This window comes from Vulpes lagopus, chromosome 1, assembly GCF_018345385.1.
Source record: "Vulpes lagopus strain Blue_001 chromosome 1, ASM1834538v1, whole genome shotgun sequence".
In the NCBI taxonomy this organism is placed as follows: domain Eukaryota; kingdom Metazoa; phylum Chordata; class Mammalia; order Carnivora; family Canidae; genus Vulpes; species Vulpes lagopus.
The window spans coordinates 172,249,939-172,269,962 of NC_054824.1; the positions used below are offsets into that span (position 1 = coordinate 172,249,939).

General features: G+C 34.9%; 1 protein-coding gene across 3 annotated transcripts in view; it reads left to right on the top strand.

Moving 5' to 3' along the window:
• Positions 1–20,024, top strand: part of ACBD6 (acyl-CoA binding domain containing 6) — a 214,402-nt gene that overhangs the window by 102,334 nt on the left and 92,044 nt on the right. For all 3 annotated transcript variants that reach the window (XM_041756213.1, XM_041756193.1, XM_041756202.1), the window contains exon 6: positions 14,456–14,545. In XM_041756213.1, the coding sequence (XP_041612147.1) occupies positions 14,456–14,545 (90 nt within the window). The remainder of the gene's footprint in view (positions 1–14,455; positions 14,546–20,024) is intronic.

The window sequence follows — 20,024 nt, forward strand, 5'->3', positions numbered from 1 at the left end:
ATTCTAGGTTGGTGGAGTTTTTTTCAACACTATTTCACTCCACTCTCTTGCTTGCATGGTTTCTTTTTTCTTTTCTTTTTTTTTAAGATCTTATTTATTTGGGGACACCTGGATGGCTCAGTGGTTGAGCTTCTGCCTTTGATTCAGGGTGTGATCCTGGAGTCCCAGGATCGAGTCCCACATTGGGCTCCCCACAAGGAGCCTGCTTCTTCTGCCTGTGTTTCTGCATCTCATGAATAAATAAATAAAATCTTAAAAAAAGAGATTTTATTTATTTAGAGTGCAAGTGCAGAGGAGGGATAGAGGGAAAGAGAGAATGTCAAACACTCTATGCTGAGGGCATGAAGCCTGACATGGGGCTTGATCCCACCACCCACAGATCATGACCTGAGCTGATATCAAGAGTTGGGTGCTTAACTGACTGGAGCAACCACCCATGTGCCCCTCTTGCATGGTTTCTGAGAAGTCAGATGTAATTTGTATCTTTGTTTCTCTATAAGTAAGGTGTTTCTTTCTCTCTATTCTTTCAAGATTTTTCTTTGTTTTTGATTTTTTAAATAATTTCAAAATGATATGCCTAGATGTAGTTTTTTGGGTTTTGGGGGATATTTATCTTGCTTATTGTTCTCTGAGCTTCCTGGATCAGTGGCTTGGTGACTAGCATTAATTTGGAGAAATCCAGTCATTGTTTCATGTACTTCTTTTGTACCTTCTTCTGTTTTTCTGCTTCTGGTGTCCCCATGATGCATATATCACACCTTTTGTAGTTTTCCCATAGTTCTTGGATACTCTATTCCATTTTTTTTTCAAGCCTTGTTCTTTTTGATTTTCAGTTTCCACGGATTCTATCTAGCTTAAAGATTCTTCTCTAGTCATATCCAGGCCACTTAATAAGCCCATCAAAACATTCTTTATTTTTGTTATTTTTTTTTTTTTTTACCTCTAGAATTTCTCTTTTGTTTTTCCTTAGGGCTTCTTTTTTCTTTTTAAATTTTTGTTTTAATTTTTATTTATTTATGATAGTCACACAGAGAGAGAGAGAGAGGCAGAGACATAGGCAGAGGGAGAAGCAGGCTCCATGCACCGGGAGCCTGACATGGGATTCGATCCCGGGTCTCCAGGATCGTGCCCTGGGCCAAAGGCAGGCGCTAAACCGCTGAGCCACCCAGGGATCCCTTCCTTAGGGTTTCTGTGTCTTTGTTTACATTGTTCATCTGTTCTAGCATAGTGCTGATTTTATCTATTAGAGCCTTTAGCATATTAATCATAGCTGTTATAAATTTTTGGCCTGATAGTTCTAATATCCTTGCCATATTTGGTTCTGATAATTGCTTTGTCTCTTCAAATTGTGTTTTTTGTCCTTTGGTATGCCTTATAATTTTTACTAACAGCTAAACATCATATATTGGATAAAAGAAACTGCTATAAATCGTCTTTTAGTGATGTGGTGGTGAGGTGTGGAAGACTGGAAGAGCTCTGTAGCCTTGGGATTGTCTTTTTAGCGAGTCTGTGCTTCTTGTCTGAATCTCACAAGTCTTTCTGTCTTTTTTCCTCCCTACTTAAAGTGGAACAGGATGACTAGAGTGGACTGGAGTTGGGTAATTCCCTTACCCCAGGTCAGTTGGCTCTGATAATATTCCAGCAGGTTAGGCACTGGTTTAACTAGTTTTCCCCAAAGGCAGGCCTTGTCAAGAGCAGAGTGCTCTGATATATTTCAGAAGGGTTTATTTCCTGCTCCAGAAGCAAGAGGAGATTTTTCTCTGCTAGTTACTTTGGGAACCTGGTCAAACTCCTGGAGATAAATCTCATAATGTTGTGTAGCCTCCCTAGCATGAGTCGATTCCCCTGGAGTTTTTAACTCTTCAGAGTTGTCCACACTGAACCTTCATCAATTTGTCAGTTGTAGTCAGGTTTTTGTGCCTGGCAGTTCCTGGAGTGGTTTTCACTTGTGAAGCTCTGCTTTATTTTTATTTTTTTTATAAAGATTTTATTTATTTATTATGAGAGAGACATACACACACACACAGAGAGAGAGAGAGAGAGAGAGAGAAGCAGAGACACAGGCAGAGGGAGAAGCAGGCTCCATGCAGGGAGCCCGACGCGGGACTTGATCCCGGGGCTCCAGGATCACGCCCTGGACTGAAGGCAGTGCTAAACCACTGAGCCACCCAGGCTGCCCTGAAGCTCTGCTTTAGAAAGTTGAGTTCACTTGTCTGTCTCTCTAGTCTTGGGGGCAGTGGTTTGCCCTGTGTCCTCCCCTCTCTTTTTTTTTTTTTTCAGAGATTTTATTTTATTTTATTTTATTTTATTTTATATTTTATTTATTATTTATTTATTTGTTTGTTTGTTTATTTATTTATTTTTGAGAGAGAGAGAGAGAGTGCATGCTTGAGAGAGAGCGAGCAGGAGCGGGGAGAGGGGCAGAGGGAGAAGGAGGCTCCCCACCCACTCTAGTGGGGAGCCTGATGTGGGTCTGAAACCCAGGACCCCAGGATCACGACCTGAGTCAAAGGCAGGCACTTAACTGAGCCACCCAGGTGCTCCTGTGCCCTCCCCTCTCTTATGGATCCAACAAGAATAGTTGATTTTTCAGTCTGTTCAGCATTTTGCTTGTTGTTAGGATGAAGTGGCTACTTCCAAGCTCCTTATATATGGAATTGCAAACTGAAAGTCCACTTAACTTTTCAAGGTCACTTTTTCCCTGGAATGTATTGTGCATGTACTAGATGTTCCCTATTAGAATTTCCTGTCTTTCAGATGGTAATACTTTATATGGTATATATTTTAGTTTATGGAGTACTTTAACTCTTGCGAACAACCTTGTGAGGTAGATGCCTCATTTTACAGACAGGAACTAATTCAGAGATCTACATATCACTTACTCAAATACATGTAACTGCTAAGTGGAAGTGCAGGTCTGAGAGAGTATTCTTTTTTCCACCGGATTTAAGAAGGATTACAGTTTCAAGTTGGCCCTACTAGGAGTATGCTCTGATTTGCAACAATTTCTTTTATAAAATAGTACTAGAAGGCAAATCTACACATGACCTTTGCAAAGATCATTGGACAGCAGTGATTGGAATAAAATGTCTAGAACACAATAGCTTACACTAAAACAATTTTTTTGCAAAGATAAAGGAAACTTGTAAAATGTGCTTCTGTCATTCAGTTACTTTGACGTAGTATGGCTTCCCATGTCTTCCAGTTTGTTACCCATGCAGCTACCTTTACCCCCAGCCTGCCAGAACATTGTGTTTCCGTGAACAGATGAAGTGCTTACACATTCATAGACTGAGACGCCAAGAATTCAGTTGGGTTCTCTCATTACTCCAAGCAGATTTCTGCCCTCTCAGCCATGACATCTCAGGCTGGGCCTTGAATACTGATGGCAAGCCTTTTATTATTAATCAGGGATTTGTATGAATTAATTTAAGTACATGAGGGAAATGAGAGCTTAAAATTAGAATCAAACTTAACATCCTAAATAAAATAAATAGTATTGCTTCATGACTTTTAAAGCTCTAGCAAATAAAACAACAACTTGGTAAGCCTTGCTGATTGACTAAGAGTATGAAATGTCATAATTAAATTGCTAGCTAAATAGTTTTAACCCCTTTATAAAAAAAAAAAAGATATTTCCCACTATAATAAGTTGGGTGACAATTAAAGTTCTGAAAGGACATCCAGTTCTTTGTGTCTGTCTATCTGATTTGAGCTTGAGAGATTTCATTGCTGATTGCCTAGGATACTTTGGGATGGTATATGACTTTATTTAAAATGTTCATCCAGCAAGTCCAGCACAATTTCAGCCTTGCCCTTAGATGACTAAAAATTACATTTATTGAGCTTAAAATTTGCTGTGAGCATATAAAGAAATTTAATTATAGTCATAAAATAAGTCATAGTCATAGAAATATAATTTATAGTAATAAATGATATGCTTGCATTTCCACATATTGAAATAAACACAATCATTTATTGCTGGAAATGTATATATTTGGATCTGTAACTATCATAGCACATGAATATATATATAAAATGCTCTTAAATTCATATTTCATAATGAAGTTATTTTACTATCAATAAGTATAGCTCCTGGTATATATCTTTTATTTATTCAAGTTGTAATTACTATAAATATAGTAAGGCATGTATTTCTAATTGAAGAAAATTATGTTGTGTTTCTCCAGCTGATACCATAATTAGGATATTGTATTTCTCATAATAGAGAAAAGTTTTATAAAAAAAAAAACAAGTTTTGTAGTTATACTTACTATACCATTCTCCATATGTTTGTTGATTCTTTCAAATGCTTTGAAGGAAATTACCTTTCTCTTCATCCCTTTACCTTCTTGCTTTGTTTTAAATTTGTGGCTCATGTCCGAGTATAATTTGCATGCTTTGCCTTGAGAAACTGCTCCAAAATCTGGTGAAAGTGATAGTGTTAACCTAACAAAAGGTTTAAGAAGCAGAATCAGTGTATTGATACTAAATTTATGCTTTTATTTAAGATTTTAGAAAAAGAAATATATGTCCTTAAATAATTTTCTACATATGAGTATATGTTATTTTGATTGTGTATTTGATTAAAATAGTAATTTGAAGGAACTTATTCACGTTAATAATGGAGAAATGCATTCTAAACTGTCACATTATTCTCATTTGCATTAATTCAGGCAGCACCATTTCAAAAGCACCCTAACTTTAATCAGAAGCTTGGATTTAATACAAAATCAGATAATAGTAAAAGTAGGTTAAATGAGCTGTGGCAACTTACTTTTTATTAACTTTTTATTGTGGTGAAATATACATAACATAAAATTTACCATTTTAACCATTTTGAAATGTATAGTTATGTGGCACTAAATATATTCACATTGTTGTGTAACTATCACCACCATCCATCTACAGAATTTTTTCATCTTCCACAACCAGAAGTCTGTACTCATTAAGCACTTAACTCCCCATTCCTTCCCCTATCCCCACCTCCCAACAATTACCTTTCTACTTTCTATCTCCATAAATGTAACTACTTTACATTTACTTTACATCACTCATATTAATGGAATCACACGTTTTTATCCTTTCTGGGATTTTCCCACTTAGCATAACATCTTTAGGTTCATCTGTGTTATTGCATATGTCAGAATTTTCTTCCTTTTTGAAACTACATAATACTGCATTGTATGTGTATACCACATGTTGTTTATCCAGATATGTGTCTTTGGATACTTGAGTTGCTTTCATACTTTGGCTATTATGAATAATGTTGCTATGAATGTGAGTGTACATATTTTTGTTTGATTTTTTCCCAGCACTTTACTATGAAAAATTTTAAGCATACAGCAAAGTTGAAAGAATTTTATAGTGAACATCCCTACTACCTGACTTCTACCACTAATATTTTACTGTGCTTTATCAATATCTATTCATCCTTCTGTCCATCCACCGATCTATCTTATTTTTGATGCATTTCAGAGTATTTTGAAGACCACACATTTCCTTCTAAATGCTTCAGCATCATATTATTAACTAGAATTCAGTATTAGTTTGGGCTTTTTTTTTTAAGATTTTATTTATTTATTCATGAGAGACACAGAGAGAGAGAGAGAGGCAGAGACACAGGCAAAGGGAGAAGCAGGGGGAGAAGCAGGCTCCATGCAGAGAGCCCAATGTGGGATTCGAGTCCCGAGGCTCCAGGATCATGCCCTGTACTGAAGGCAGGCGCTAAACCTGCTAAGCCACCCAGGGATCCCCAGTTTGGGCTTTTTTTGGGGGGGAGGGGTTTTTTTAAGATCGCATTTACATACAGTGAAATGCACAAATCTTAACTGCACATTCAATTAATATACCTATGTAAGTGAAAGATATAGAACATTACTATCACCCCAGACAGCTCCATCATGCCCCTTCCCAGGTGATTCATTCTTCTAATTCCACAAAGATAACCATTGTTCTGATAATTTTTCTTCTATAGATTGGTTTTGTGTGTTCTACAACTTTATGTAAATGGAATCATAATATGTACTTTCTGTGTAAGTTTTCTTCCATTTAGCATAATGTTTTTGAGATTCGTTCATTTTGTTGTGTAAATCAATTCTTTCTTTTTTTATATTGCTGAGTAATATTCCATCATATGAATGTATTATGAGCCATTGTTTTGTGATGGACACCTGGGCTATTTTCATGGCAACTTATTATTACTTATTTTATACAGGATAAAGTAATATCTCCCTTGCTTCTTTCTTCATTTGTTAAGTCACTAGCATTATGGCTTAGTAACTCCTTGTGAAGAGATTTTTTTTTTAAGTAGTAAATTTATTTATTTATTTTTAAAGTAGTAAATTTAAAATGCTTCTCAATTCCCTGATAACTCAGCAACACCACTTCTGTTTACCTTAGATCTTAGCCAGTAAAAGAGATAAAAAAAAGTTGCTGATTTAAATATGTCTCACACATATTGGTAAGTGGTATTGTTTTTAATGGTGGTAAATAAGTTATCCTACAGGGAGCCACTGGCTTCCATGCAGAGTGCATCTTGACACCTTGAACTGCCTCCTGGTCCTAATCTTGTCTTTAAATTTTTGAGACAACATCGTTGATTCACTATTGAGAGGGAGGTATAAGTAACGAGGCATTGTGTAGTGTCTGGTGCTTGCAAGTGAAGGAATTGTCCCTGTAGCCAGCTGCTACAGAAGCAGCAGCAGAGGGTAGAAGATACAGATGGGATAGAGGAGACAGAGACATGAAAGGTTATCAGTAGCTGAAGTCAGTCTCCACCACAGTTGTCACTTTAAACCCAGTTTTTTTGCAGAGAGAAATTCAAGTCAATCTGTTTGAAGTATGTCCTTTGCACAGAATGGCAAGATGACAATTCTCACAAATTTAAATATACCAAATTTGCCATGTTTTTGTCCACTGTACCTGTGGTGTACATTTTGTATCTATTCTCAGAATACCATAAGAACATCAAGACTTATTTTATAATGCATTCTCTTTTCATTTAATGTATGGTATCAGGAGAAAATCTAGTTTAAAAAAATTCTACAGGTATAAAGACAAGTAACTAAGGATATCAAAGAAGCATTTAAAATATTAAGACCTGTTCTTTACTTTTCAGAAGGTATGAAAGTAATACCACTTAATAGGTTAGCTGCCACCCTGCACTTTCAAAGCACTTAAGAGTCATTCATCTGTCTGAGGTAGGACAGTATTTGCACTCTTGGTTAACAGATGAGAACTCTTTTATACCCCCCTGTGTTTTACTGTATTTGAATTCCAGAATTTATTTAGAGCTCTCCAAATAGTGCTTCTTAGTCTCCTTGTGGCCAAAGATTCCTTTTAATAATGGCTTTCCCCCCTAATCTCCTAAATACTTGTAGAATATTTTATCAGGAGAGTTGTTAAACTAGAAACAAACAAGGAATTGTCAGCTTTTGTGATAGCAGTAAAAATACATTTAACTTGGTAATTTGTAGGAGATTTATCATTCATAGAAAATAAAGCAATTACATAAAAAAAGAGTGAACTACTTTATGAATTTGGATAGTCTTTAAGAAACTATAGCTTTAATGTGTACCTAATTCATGGTTTTTCTTTTAGAGGAGAGATTATGAAATCCTGTATCTAAAATAATTTAATAATTGCATTATATTGGTCAAGGTATGTGTATGGTTAACAGAGAAGAAAGACGGTGTTTACTTCCTGATATTGTCCTGAATGTTTATGAGGATAGAATCTTTGCAAATTACTGGTTATTACTTGAATTGATATTCTTAAATTAGAGCATGTTTAGAGGAACTTTATAAGTTGAAGTAAAGAAAAATCACATTTGAACACCTGGTTGTGCTGGTCTTTGTTCATTTAAGTACAAAGCATTTTAAAACCAAAGATTCCAAAGCCTAATTCATTTTATTTTTGCTTGTTTACAAGTATGTTTAATCTTGCTCTTGTTTTGAGCTTCTTAATACTGCATAAAAACAATCATTAGGTGGTCTTAATGTAGATATCTTCAGCACTTCTACAGAAAGTCATTGTCAGAATTCATTCTAATTCAAGGTTAATTAGTGTACCATTAAAATAATGTGTTACAAAAATTAATTACATCACAGGTCAAAAAACGTATTAAAAAGCATAGTGTAAATGTCTGAGAGCACATCATCCTCCTTAAAACATTGCTAGACTCATGCTACCATTCTGGAAAATATGTTTAAAATGGAAATCACTATTGAGGTCCAGTCATAGGTGTTTCCCCTAAAGTAAATTTTTGGCACCACATATGGGAAATTTAAAATATAACTCCCATTAACAGTAAAATGTGTTGCTTGTCTGCTTTCCCATTGCAACAGCTAAGGATTTATATTTTAGCATTAGTCGATATAACCCTATTGGGTTAAAACCTAAGGAGAAATCAGGAACTTGGTTGAAAAGTAGAAATTATCTGTACATTTTGAAGTAAAACTACTAGATATATTAATATTATGGTTTTTTTACTTAACTATTAGGTACTTTGGTAGGTGCCCTGTGTAAGTATCACATATCATTTTAACTATATGGTAATTCTTGTTAATAGCTTAACTTAATAGCCATAAAATATACACTTAAAATTAGAACAAAAAAAGACTTTGAAATTCTGATTCTTTTAATGTAAAAAGCTGTGAAACAGTTAAATCGAACCATAGAATATTTTATACATTGGTATTTTTCCCCAAGAGTCTTATTACAATATCTGCCCATATGAAAGGTTTTGGAATTTGTGCCTTAGTAACAGCAGGTCAATACACATTGGAGCTACAGAAATTTTAACATGGGAAACTCTTTACTCAACAAATGCATTGTTTACTTGGCTTTTAGAACTGTCTCCTTTAAAGGAAATTCTTAGTGGGCTCTGAACAAACTAGTTTTGCTACTGTAACAAATTGTGAAGAATTTGCCCACATTTTTAAAATTTTTGATTTTTATGTGTGTGTAAATTCAAAGTAAATAAAAATAAATTGAGCAAATAAAAAAAGAATAATTTGTAGGGAAGAAGTTATCTTTGTTTTTTTTTTTATTGTTTGCTTCAAGAATAAATCTGGTTTAATTAGTCAAACTACTAGGTGCGTGAAGAGAGTCTGAAAGATAAAAACTATAAATTGGGTTTAGAAAAGCTTTCTCAAAAAGTGCTTATTTTAAAACCATCTTTGTCCCAGCTTATATCTTCTTAAATCTTTTCTAAAATGACATAAAGTAGGGACTTCAACTTAATGCAGAAAAGCATTCCATTGTTTAGAAATGACATCACTTCTACCCTCAAAAAGTAAGGTTAAACTATGTACCACTTATTTCTTCAGAAAAGCCATTAGCTTCTGGGTTTTTAAAAATTCTTTGGGCAAAGTAGACTTCTTTAATTAACTAAATCAAGATTTTCTGATAGTGGAGAATAGAATTAACATGTTGATAGTAACTGTGTGGTAGACAGTGGTTAAATGTTCCATATTTAGTACTTTGTCTTCTAACAGTTAATCATCTATTTTGTTTTGCAAGTGCAGCATTTGAAGATAGACACAGCAGACTATATTAGTGTTTTTTTTAATGTTTCAGAATGTAAACTTGGAATATTAATGGGCGATGCCTAGTTTCAAACTGACTAAATTTTCTTACATTTTAAGGAATATGAATTAATTCATATGTACTGAGTGTGATTTCAACCTAAGTTTAAGTACTCACATTTGATTTTAAGATTTCTTTCACCAGACGTGAACATAATAAATTAAGAAAACTATTTTTTACGTTTATAAAGCTCTTTAAAATTAACAGGGCATTATCTTATAGTTCATTCATTCAACAAATACTGTTGATGTTATTGTTGTTAGTATTATCCTTTTTTTCACTCTGTGGGTGAGGAAATGGATCAGGCTGAAGTAAGTTATTGGGCTAGCACATAATGGATTCCAGAAATAGAATGCAGGATTTCCAACTGATTTAGAAAAGTCTACTACCTTTCCCATAGAGCATTTTATATCAGCTATTCTTAAAATAATTAACCTACAGTTTTACATATTACTTTTCTTTCTTAAAACATTATATCTTTTAGTATATACCTATTAATAATTACTTGAATGACCAAAATGCTGCAATCAAAAGACACGGGGTGGCAGAATGGATAAAAAAAAAAAAAATAAGACCCATCTATATGTTGCCTTCAAGAGAGTCACCTTGGATCTAAAGACACATACAGACTGAAAAGTGAAGAAATGGAAAAACATTTGCCATGCAAATGGAAACAAGGAAGAGGCTGGGGTAGCAATACTTAAATCAGACAAAATAGACTTTAAAACAAAGATTGTTAATTCAAGAAGAGCATTACATAATGATAAAGGGATCAATCCAACAAGAAGATAGAAGAATTGTAAATATCTCTGCACCCAACATTGGAGCACCTAAATACATAAATTAAATATTAATGGACATAAAGAGAGAAAGTGATGGTAATAAAGTAATAGGGGATTTAACACCCCATTTACATCAATGAATAAATTTAGACAAAATCAATAAAGAAATAATGTCATTGAATGATACATTATATTAGATGGATGTTACACAATATATACTGAACATTCCATTCAAAGGAAACAGAATACACATTCTTTTGAAGTGCTCATGGAACATAATCCAGAATAGGTCACATGTTAGGCCACAAAACAAGTCTCAATTAATTTAAGAATATGAAATCTCACCATGCGTTTTTTTCTGATCACAACAGTCTGAAACATAGAGATAGATTACAAGAAAAAAAAACTGGAAAAAAACCCCCAAACTTATGGAGGCTAAACAACCAGTGGGTCAGTGAAGAAATCAAAGAAGAAATAAAAAACATGGAGACAAATAAAAATGAAAACACAAAGATCCAAAATCTTTGGAATGCAGTGAAAGCAGTTCTTAGAAGAAAGTGTACAGCAATACAGGCCTGCCTCAAGAAACAAGAAAAAGCTCAAATAAACAATCTAACCTTACACTTAAAAGAACTAGAAAAAGAAGAACAAAGCCAAGGTGAGTAGAAGAAAGGAAATAATGAAGAACAGAGGCTAAAGAAATGACATAAAGACTAAAAAGTTTTAAAAAAATCAATGAAATCAGGAGCAGGTTCTTTGAAAAGATAAAATTGATAACTTTTAATCATATTCATCGGGTGGGGAATGGCCCAAATAAAGTCAGAAACAAAGGAGAAGTAACAGCTGACACCATAGAAATACAAAGTATTTTAAGATACTACTGTGAAAAATTATATGCCAACAATTTGGACAACCTAGAAAAAATGGATAAATTCCTAGAAACATACAACCTTCCAAAACTAAATCAAGAAGAAATAGAAAATCTGAAAATCTATTAACAAAATTGAATTAGTAATCAAAAAACTACCAAAATATAAATGTTTAGAACCAGATGGATCCATAGGTGAATTCTATCAAACATTTAAAGAAGAGTCAATACCTATTATCCTTAAACTGTTCTAAAAAATAGAAGAGGAAGGAAAGCTTTCAAATACATTCTATGAGACCATTATTACTCTGATACCAAAATTGGGCAAAGACACCAGTAAAAAAGAAAACTACAAGTCAATATCCCTGATAAACATAGATGCAAAAATCCTCAACAAAATATTACTAAACCACATTCACAATACATTGAAAGGATCATTTACCACAATCAAGTGAGATATACTCTGAGATTTATTCTGAGAATGCAAGGATGGTTCAGTATTCACAAACCAATGTGATACAGTACATAAATAAAATGAAGGATGAAAATCATATGATCATCTTAATAGATGCAGAAAAAGCATTTGACAAAATTTGACATCTGTTAATGATAGGAACTCAACAAAGTGGGTTTAGAGGGAAAATACCTCAACATAATAAAGGCCACATATGAAAGACCTACAATTAACACCATACTCAATGGTGAAAAACTGAGAGCTGGACAAGGATGTCCACTGTTACCACTTTATTCAATATAGTACTGGAAATCCTAGCCATAGCAATTATACAAGAAAAAGAAATAGGGGATCCCTGGGTGGCTCAGTGGTTTAGCTCTGCCTTCAGCCCAGGGCGTGATCTTGGAATTCCGGGATCGAGTCCCACATTGGCTCCCTGCATGGAGCCTGCTTCTCCCTCTGCCTGTGTCTCTGCCTCTCTCTGTCTCTGTGTTTCTCATGAATAAATAAATAAAATCTTAAAAAAAAAGAAATAAAAAGAAATAAAAGGCATCCATCCATACTGGTAAGGAAGAGGTTAAAGTGTCCCTATTTGCAGATGACATGATACTATACATAGAAAACCCTAAAGGCTCCACCAGAAAGCTACGAGAACTGATAAACGAATTCAGTGAAGTTGTAAGATACAAAATTAATACTCAGAAATCAGCATTTCTATACACTAATAACAAAAAAAAGAAATTAAGAAAAAATTTCATTTACAATTGCACCAAAAGTAATAAAATACCTAGGAATAAACTTAACTGTGAGGATAAAGACCTGTACTCTAAAAACTATAAAACATTGATGAAAGAAATTAAAGACAACACAAACAAATGGATATTCCCTGCTCGCGGATTGAAAGAACCAATATTGTTAAAGTGTTCATACCACCCAGAGCAAGCTACAGATTCAGTGCAATCCCTATCAGAATACCAACAATATTTTTCACAGAATGAGAAAAAAATAATCCTAAAATTTGGGTGGAACCACAAAAGAGCCTGAATAGCTAAAGCAATCTTGAGAAAGAAAAAGCTGCAGACATCCTAATTCCAGGGTTCAAGATAACACTACAAAACTGTAGTCATAAAAATGGTATGGTATTTGCACAAAATAGACACATAGATGAATGGAATAGAGAGCCCAAATATAAACCCATGCTCATATGGTCAATTAATCTGTGACAAAGGCAAGGATATACAATAGGGAAAAGATAGTTTCTTCAATAAATGGTGCTAAGAAAAGTAGAGAGCTACATGTAAAAGAATAAAAGTGAAAGAAAAAAAAAGTGGACCACTACCTCACACCATATGCAAAAATAAACTCAAAATGGGTTAAAGCCTGTGAGACCTGAAGCCATAAAAATTCTAGAAGAGAACACAGGTAGTAATTTCTCTGACTTAGGCCATAGCAACATTTTTCTAGATAAGTATCCTAAGGTGAGGGAAACAAAAGCAAAAATAAACTTTTGAGAATGTATCAAAATAAGAAGCTTTTGCACAGCGAAGGAAACCATCAGCAAAACAAAAAGGCAACCTACTGAATGGGAAAAGATATTTCCAAGTGATATATCCAATGAGGGGTTAATATCCAAAATATATAAAGAGTTCATATGCCTCAACACCAAAAGAGTAACCAAATTAAAAAGTGGGCAGAGGACCTGAATAGACATTTTCCCAGACATGTAGATGGCTAATAGACAATTGAAAAGATGCTCAACATCAGTAACCATCACAAAATGTAGATCTAAAACCACAGTGAGATATTATCTTACACTTGTCAGAATGGTTAAAATAAAAAACACAATAAATAATAAGTGTTGTTGAGGATGTGGAGAAAAAGGAACCCTCCAGCATTTTTGGTGGGAATGTGAATTGGTGCAGTGACTGTGGAAAACAGTATGGAGGTTCCTCAAAAAAAAAAAAAAAAAAAAGAGATACTATATGATCAAAAAAATACTGTATGATCCAATAATTTCACTGCTGGGTACTTAGCCAAAGAAAACAAAAACACTAATTTGAAAAGGTAAATGCACCCCCATGTCTATTGCAGAATTACATACAGTAGCCAAGATATGGAAGTAGCCTAAGTGTCCATTGATAGATAATGGGTAATGGAGGTGTGATATATCTATATGTGTACACACAAACATGCATGAGCATGCAAATATTACACTCCTTTAAAAAAAGATAAGTTCTTGCCATTTGGCAAGACAAAATGGATCTAGAAGGTATTATGCTAAGTGAAATAAATCAGACTGATAAAGACAAATACCGTAGGATTTCACTCATATGTGGAATCTAAAAAGTGAAACATGAATAAACAAAAAGCAGAATAAGATCTATAAATACATAGAAAAAAACTGATGGTTGTCAGAGGGAAGGGGGTTTGAGGGTATGGGAAAAATGGGTGAAGGGGAATGGAGATAGATTTTTAGTTGTGGAATGAATAAATCAAAGGAGTAAAAGGCACAGCATAAGATATATAGTCAGTGATATGTAATAGCATTGCATGGTGACAGATGGCAGCTACACTTGTGGTGAGCACAGCATAATGTATAGAGAAGTTGAATCACTATGTTGTACACCTGAAACTAATGTAACATTGTGTGTCAGTTTACTCAAATGAAAAAAAATATATATATATACACAATTCTCAACCAAAAAATAAGTATGTTGTACTTGGCCTCATAACAGGAATAACATTCATTTCTTTTTTCAGGGTAGAACTCTACTCCATTGGGCGTGTGATCGAGGACATAAAGAACTAGTTACAGTCTTGCTACGATATAAAGCTGATATTAACTGTCAGGTAAGAGTGACGAAAAGGGAGCTTTTTACAAAAAATTGAGATAAAATTCATACAACATAAAACTCACCATATTAACCACTTTAAAATATACAGTTCATTGGCATTCATACACTTAACAGTGTTGTGTGACTATCACTTTGTTTCACATGTTCATCACCCCAAAAGGAACCTGGTCCTTTTTTAAAAATATATTTTTATTTATTCATGAGAGACACTGAGAGAGAGAGGCAGGGACATAAACAGAGGGAGGAGCAGACTTGGTGCAGGGATCCCATGTGGGACTTGATCCTGGGACTCTGGAATCACGCCCTGACCTGAAGGCAGACGCTTCACCTCTGAGCCACCCAGGTATCCCAAGGAACCTGGTCCTTACTAAGAGTCCCCGTCATGTCCTCCTCATCACAGACCTTAGCAACAACTAATCTGCTTTCTGTTTCAATGGATTTGCCTATTCTGGATATTTCACATAACCAGTAATAATCAATGGCTTCTTTCACTTAGCATGATGTTTTTCAAGGTTTATCCATGTAGCATTAACAGTACTTCATTTTTTTAATCTGGTATATAAATATACCGCATGTTATCATTTCATCAGTTGATGGACAGTTGGGTTATTTCCATTTTTTGGCAGTTGTGAGTTATTGCTATGAACAATTTATGTATGTGTGTTTTTGTTTGAATGCTTGTGTTTGCTTCTTTTAGTTCTGCACCTAAGAGTAGAAGTTCAGGGTTGTATGGTAATTTGATGTTTTTGAGGAACGTCCAAACTATTTCCATAGGAATCACATCATTTTACATTCCCACCAGCAACGCATAAGCGTTCTAATTTCTCCCGTGCTTTGCCAATACTTATTTTCTTTTCTAATAGCCATAGTAGTGGAGGCAAAGTTATAGTACATCTTGCTTGATTTTGATTTGCATTTCCCTAAAAACTAGTGGTGTTGATAACTTTTCATGTACTTTTTTTTTAAGATTTATTTATTTATTTATTTATTTATTTATTTATTTATTTATGAGAGAGAGAGAGAGAGAGAGAGAGAGAGAGAGGCAGAGACACAGGAGGAGGGAGAAGCAGGCTCCATGCCGGGAGCCCGATGCGGGACTCGATCCCGGGACTCCAGGATCGCACCCTGGGCCAAAGGCAGGCGCTAAACCGCTGAGCCACCCAGGGATCCCCCCTTTTCATGTACTTTTTAACAAAGTCTGTATCTCCTTTGGAGAAATATCTATTCTAGTCTTTCACCACTTTTTAAAATGAGTTTTTCTTTTTGTTAAGATGTGAGAGTTCTTTTTATATTCTGGTTATTAGACCATTGTCAGACACATGATTTGCAGGTATCTTCTCCCTTTCTGTGGGTTCTTTTCACTTTTTGATAGTGCACTTTGCTGCAAAGTGCACTCTAATCTTGATTTAAGTTCAGTTTATCTGTTTTTTAAAAGATTTATTTATTTATTCATGAGAGAAACAGAGAGAGAGAGAGAGGCAGAGACACAGGCAGAGGGAGAAGCAGGCTCCACACAAGATACAGGATTCCATCCCAGATCCCAGGATCATGCCCTGAGCGGAAGGCAGATGCTCAACCACTGAGCCATCTAGGCATCCCTATTTTTAGTTTTGTTGGTTGTGCTTTTGGTGTCATACCTAAGAAACCATTGCCAAATATAAGGATATTAAGATTTACCTTTATATTTTTTGTTTTTTGTTTTTGTTGTACCAAAATATACAAAACGTAAAATTTACCATTTTAACCATTTTTAAGTGTGTAGTTCTGTGGCACCTAGTACATTCACATTGTTTAGTCATTACCACTATTCATATCTAGAACTTTTTCTTCTTCCCCAACTAAAACTCTGAATTGTTACCGAATTCCTCATTCCTCCATCCCGCCAGCTTCTGGCAATCATAATTCTACTTTCTGCCTTCATGAATTTGACTATTCTAAGTGTTTCATGTAAGTGGAATTTTATATTTGTCCTTTTGTGACTGACTTATTTCACTTAATATTTTCAAGGATCATCCATGCTGTTAGTATGTGTCAGAATCTCCTTCCTTTTTAAAACTAGATAATGTGTTATATGTATATACCACATTCTGTTTATCCAAATATCCATCTATGAACACTTGGATTGCTTTCCCCTTTTGTCCGTTGTGGTTAATCTTCCTATGAGTTTAGGTAACAGATGTTTCTTTGAGGGATCCCTGGGTGGCGCAGCGGTTTGGCACCTGCCTTTGGCCCAGGGCGTGATCCTGGAGACCCGGGATCGAGTCCCACATCGGGCTCCCGGTGCATGGAGCCTGCTTCTCCCTCTGCCTGTGTTTCTGCCCCTCTCTCTCTCTCTGTGGCTATCATAAATAAATTTAAAAAAATAATAAAAATTAAAAATTAAAAAAAAAAACAAATGTTTCTTTGAGTCCTTGCTTTCACTTTTGAGCATCTACCCAGAAGTAGAATTGCTCAGTCACATGGTAATTCTTTGTTGAATGTTTTGAGGGATCACCATACTGTTTTCCACAGTGGCTACACCATTATACATTACCATCATTCAGGAACAAGTGTTCTAATTTCTTCACATCTTTACCAACACTTGTTATTTTCTGTATTTGTGATAATTAGGTCCTAATGAGTGTGAAGTGGTATCTCTTTGTAGTGTTAATATGCATTTCCCGGTGATTTTGAACGTGTTTTCATGTGATTATCGACCATTTGTCTATCTCCTTTGTGTCTTTTGCCCATTTTTAAATTGAGTTGTTTGTATTTTTGTTGGTAAGTTGTAGGAATTCTTTAAATATTTTAGATGTCAGTCCCTTGTCAGATAGTTGATTTGCAAATATTTTCTCCCATCCTGTGAATTGTCTTTCTTTTGTTAGTGTCCTTTGATCCACAAGAGTTTTGATGAAGTCCACCTTACTTATTTTATCTTTTGTTGCCTAGTACTTTTGGTATCATATGCAAGAAATCACTGCCAAATTCAATGTATTGAAGCTTTTTTTTTTTTTGAAGCTTTTTCCCTATGGTTTCTTTCAGAGTTTTATAATTTTAGGTCATATATTTACATCTTTGACCCATTTTGAGTTAGTTCTTGTATATGGCCTGAGGTAGGGGTCCAACTTCATTTTTTTGCATGTGGATAGTCTGTTTTCTCAGCATCATTTGTTGAAATGTCTTCTGACCATTCAATGGTCAAAAATGATCAAAAATAATTTGAGCATATGTGTGAAGGTTTAGACTTTCTATTCCATTTGTCTATATTTTTGTCTTTATGCCATTATGACATTGGTTTTTTATTATTGTAGCTTTGTAGTAAAATTTGAAATCAGGAACTGTGAGACCTCCAGTTTGCTTTTCTTTTTAAAGTTTTATTTTATTTATTTAAGTAATGTCTGCCCTCAGTGTGGGGCTCAAACTCACAACCCCAAGATTAAGAGTCACATGCTCCTCTGACTGAGCCAGCCAGTTGCCCCACAACTTTGTTTTTCTTTTTCAAGATTGTTTTGGCTCTTCTGGATTACTTGATGAGAAAGGGAGCTCTGGCTAGGCCTTCTAGTACTATGTCAAAAAGAAGTAATAAAAATGAGTATCCTTGTCTTGTTCTAGGTGTTTGCTTTTTAATTTAGTGTATTAGATATAAAATGTTTTTCTTTACATAATACTGGTTGCCATATATATCCATTCCAGTCCAACTCCTTAGGCCTCATGGGATCATCCTGGTTCTTTCTCATTAAGTCTGAAATTTTTAGTTCTAATTCTACTCCCCATTCTACTCTAAATCTCTTATTTGACCTAAAAGATTTCTCTAGTTTCTTTATTGATTCTATTTCCCATTTCAGCTCATTTTATCCATTCTTATGCTGTTATCCTCTTTTTCATCTCTATTTTGTTTTTTAACTGTTACAGCCATGTGGAAAAAGCTTAGTTGTGAATAATCCAATTACCTCCCTTTTTATACATGTGCACCTAGTCTCTAGGCAAAGCTAGAAAAAATTACTCTGATATTCTCAAAAATCATGGCATCCATCTTTAATTTTGCCTGAAAAGTCCTGTGGTCCTTTTTATTCTCAGATTCTCTCTCATTTCCTAGAGAATAGGCGAAATCTTTGTCACCAACCCAGATCTCAGTCACTAGGTCCAAAAACGTATCTTTTCTTGGCTATCCCTCAGGTACTTCAAAGTCACAATATATTACACTGAACCTACCATCTCTCAACAGCTGCCACCACCCCTCACTGTAGTTGGCACCATCATCCAACCAGTTTTCCAGGAATCATCCTTGATTCTTCTCTCCTTTTCATACCATTTCAAGTCGTGTAGGTTCTGCCTTCTAAGTGTATCTCCAAATCTACCCACTTCTCTATTTCAGCATTTCCAGTGCACTAGTTCAGGCTTCTTAAATTATTTCAGCAGCTCTGAACTACATTTCTGCTTCTACTTTGATCTTTCAATATATTTTCCACTTTTCCTCTGGAGAGTCTTTCTAAAATGTTAATTTGCAAATGATTCTGGTTTACATTTATTTTTCTACAATAGTCTAAATTTCGTGCACCCTGGAAAGCCCTTCATGATCTTATATCTCCACTTATTTGTCAGCATGCTCCTTGCTTATGCCCCATTTCTGGTATGCTAAGCTCCACTCTTTTGAAGGACTTGACATGCTGCTCAACTCTTGGCCTTTACAAATGCTATTTTCTCTCTCCTTCATCCTCCTTCCTATGCCTCAGTTTACACATCACTTCCTCCGGATTAGCCTTCCTTCACTCAGCCACTTAGACATGCCCCAGTAGTTTATAGCACCCTGTTCTTAAGCTCATCAAAGAGTGATCACAGTGCACTTTGTATTTTAATTAGCTAATTATATGTTTGTATTCTCAACACTACCATATATTGGTACTAGAGTTTGGTTTTATCACCAATGCCTTGCATAATATCTGACATACAATAGATGCTCAGTAATTATTGAATAAAATAATATTGGCTTACAAAGAAATTGATAAAGTGTTTGAAAAAATAGAACATAAGTACCAAAAAGGACCTAAATAAGCATTTATTATAACTTTTTGTGTATCCTTGTGCTTTATCAGAAGAAATACTTCTTTTTCCATTAGACATGTGTACATTCTTCTTGCACCAGTTTTCTAGCTTTGAGTCATAAGTCAAATCATAGCGTGTTACCATAATCTTGCCTTGAAATACATATATTTCATTGATTTTTTTTTTTTTAAGTAGGTAGTATATTAAAAAAAAAAACAAACCCTCAGGGACACCTGGGGGCTCAGCGGTTGAGCATCTGCCTTCAGCTCAGAGTGTGATCCCAGACTTTCAGGATCAAGTCCTGTGTCAGGCTCCTCACGAGGAGCCTGCTTCTCCCTCTGCCTGTGTCTCTGCCTCTCTGTGTGTGTCTCTCATGAATAAATAAATAAAATCTTTAAAAAAAAAAAAACCCTTAAGAAATGCAGAAGACTCCTTTCTAAAATCTCTTGCTC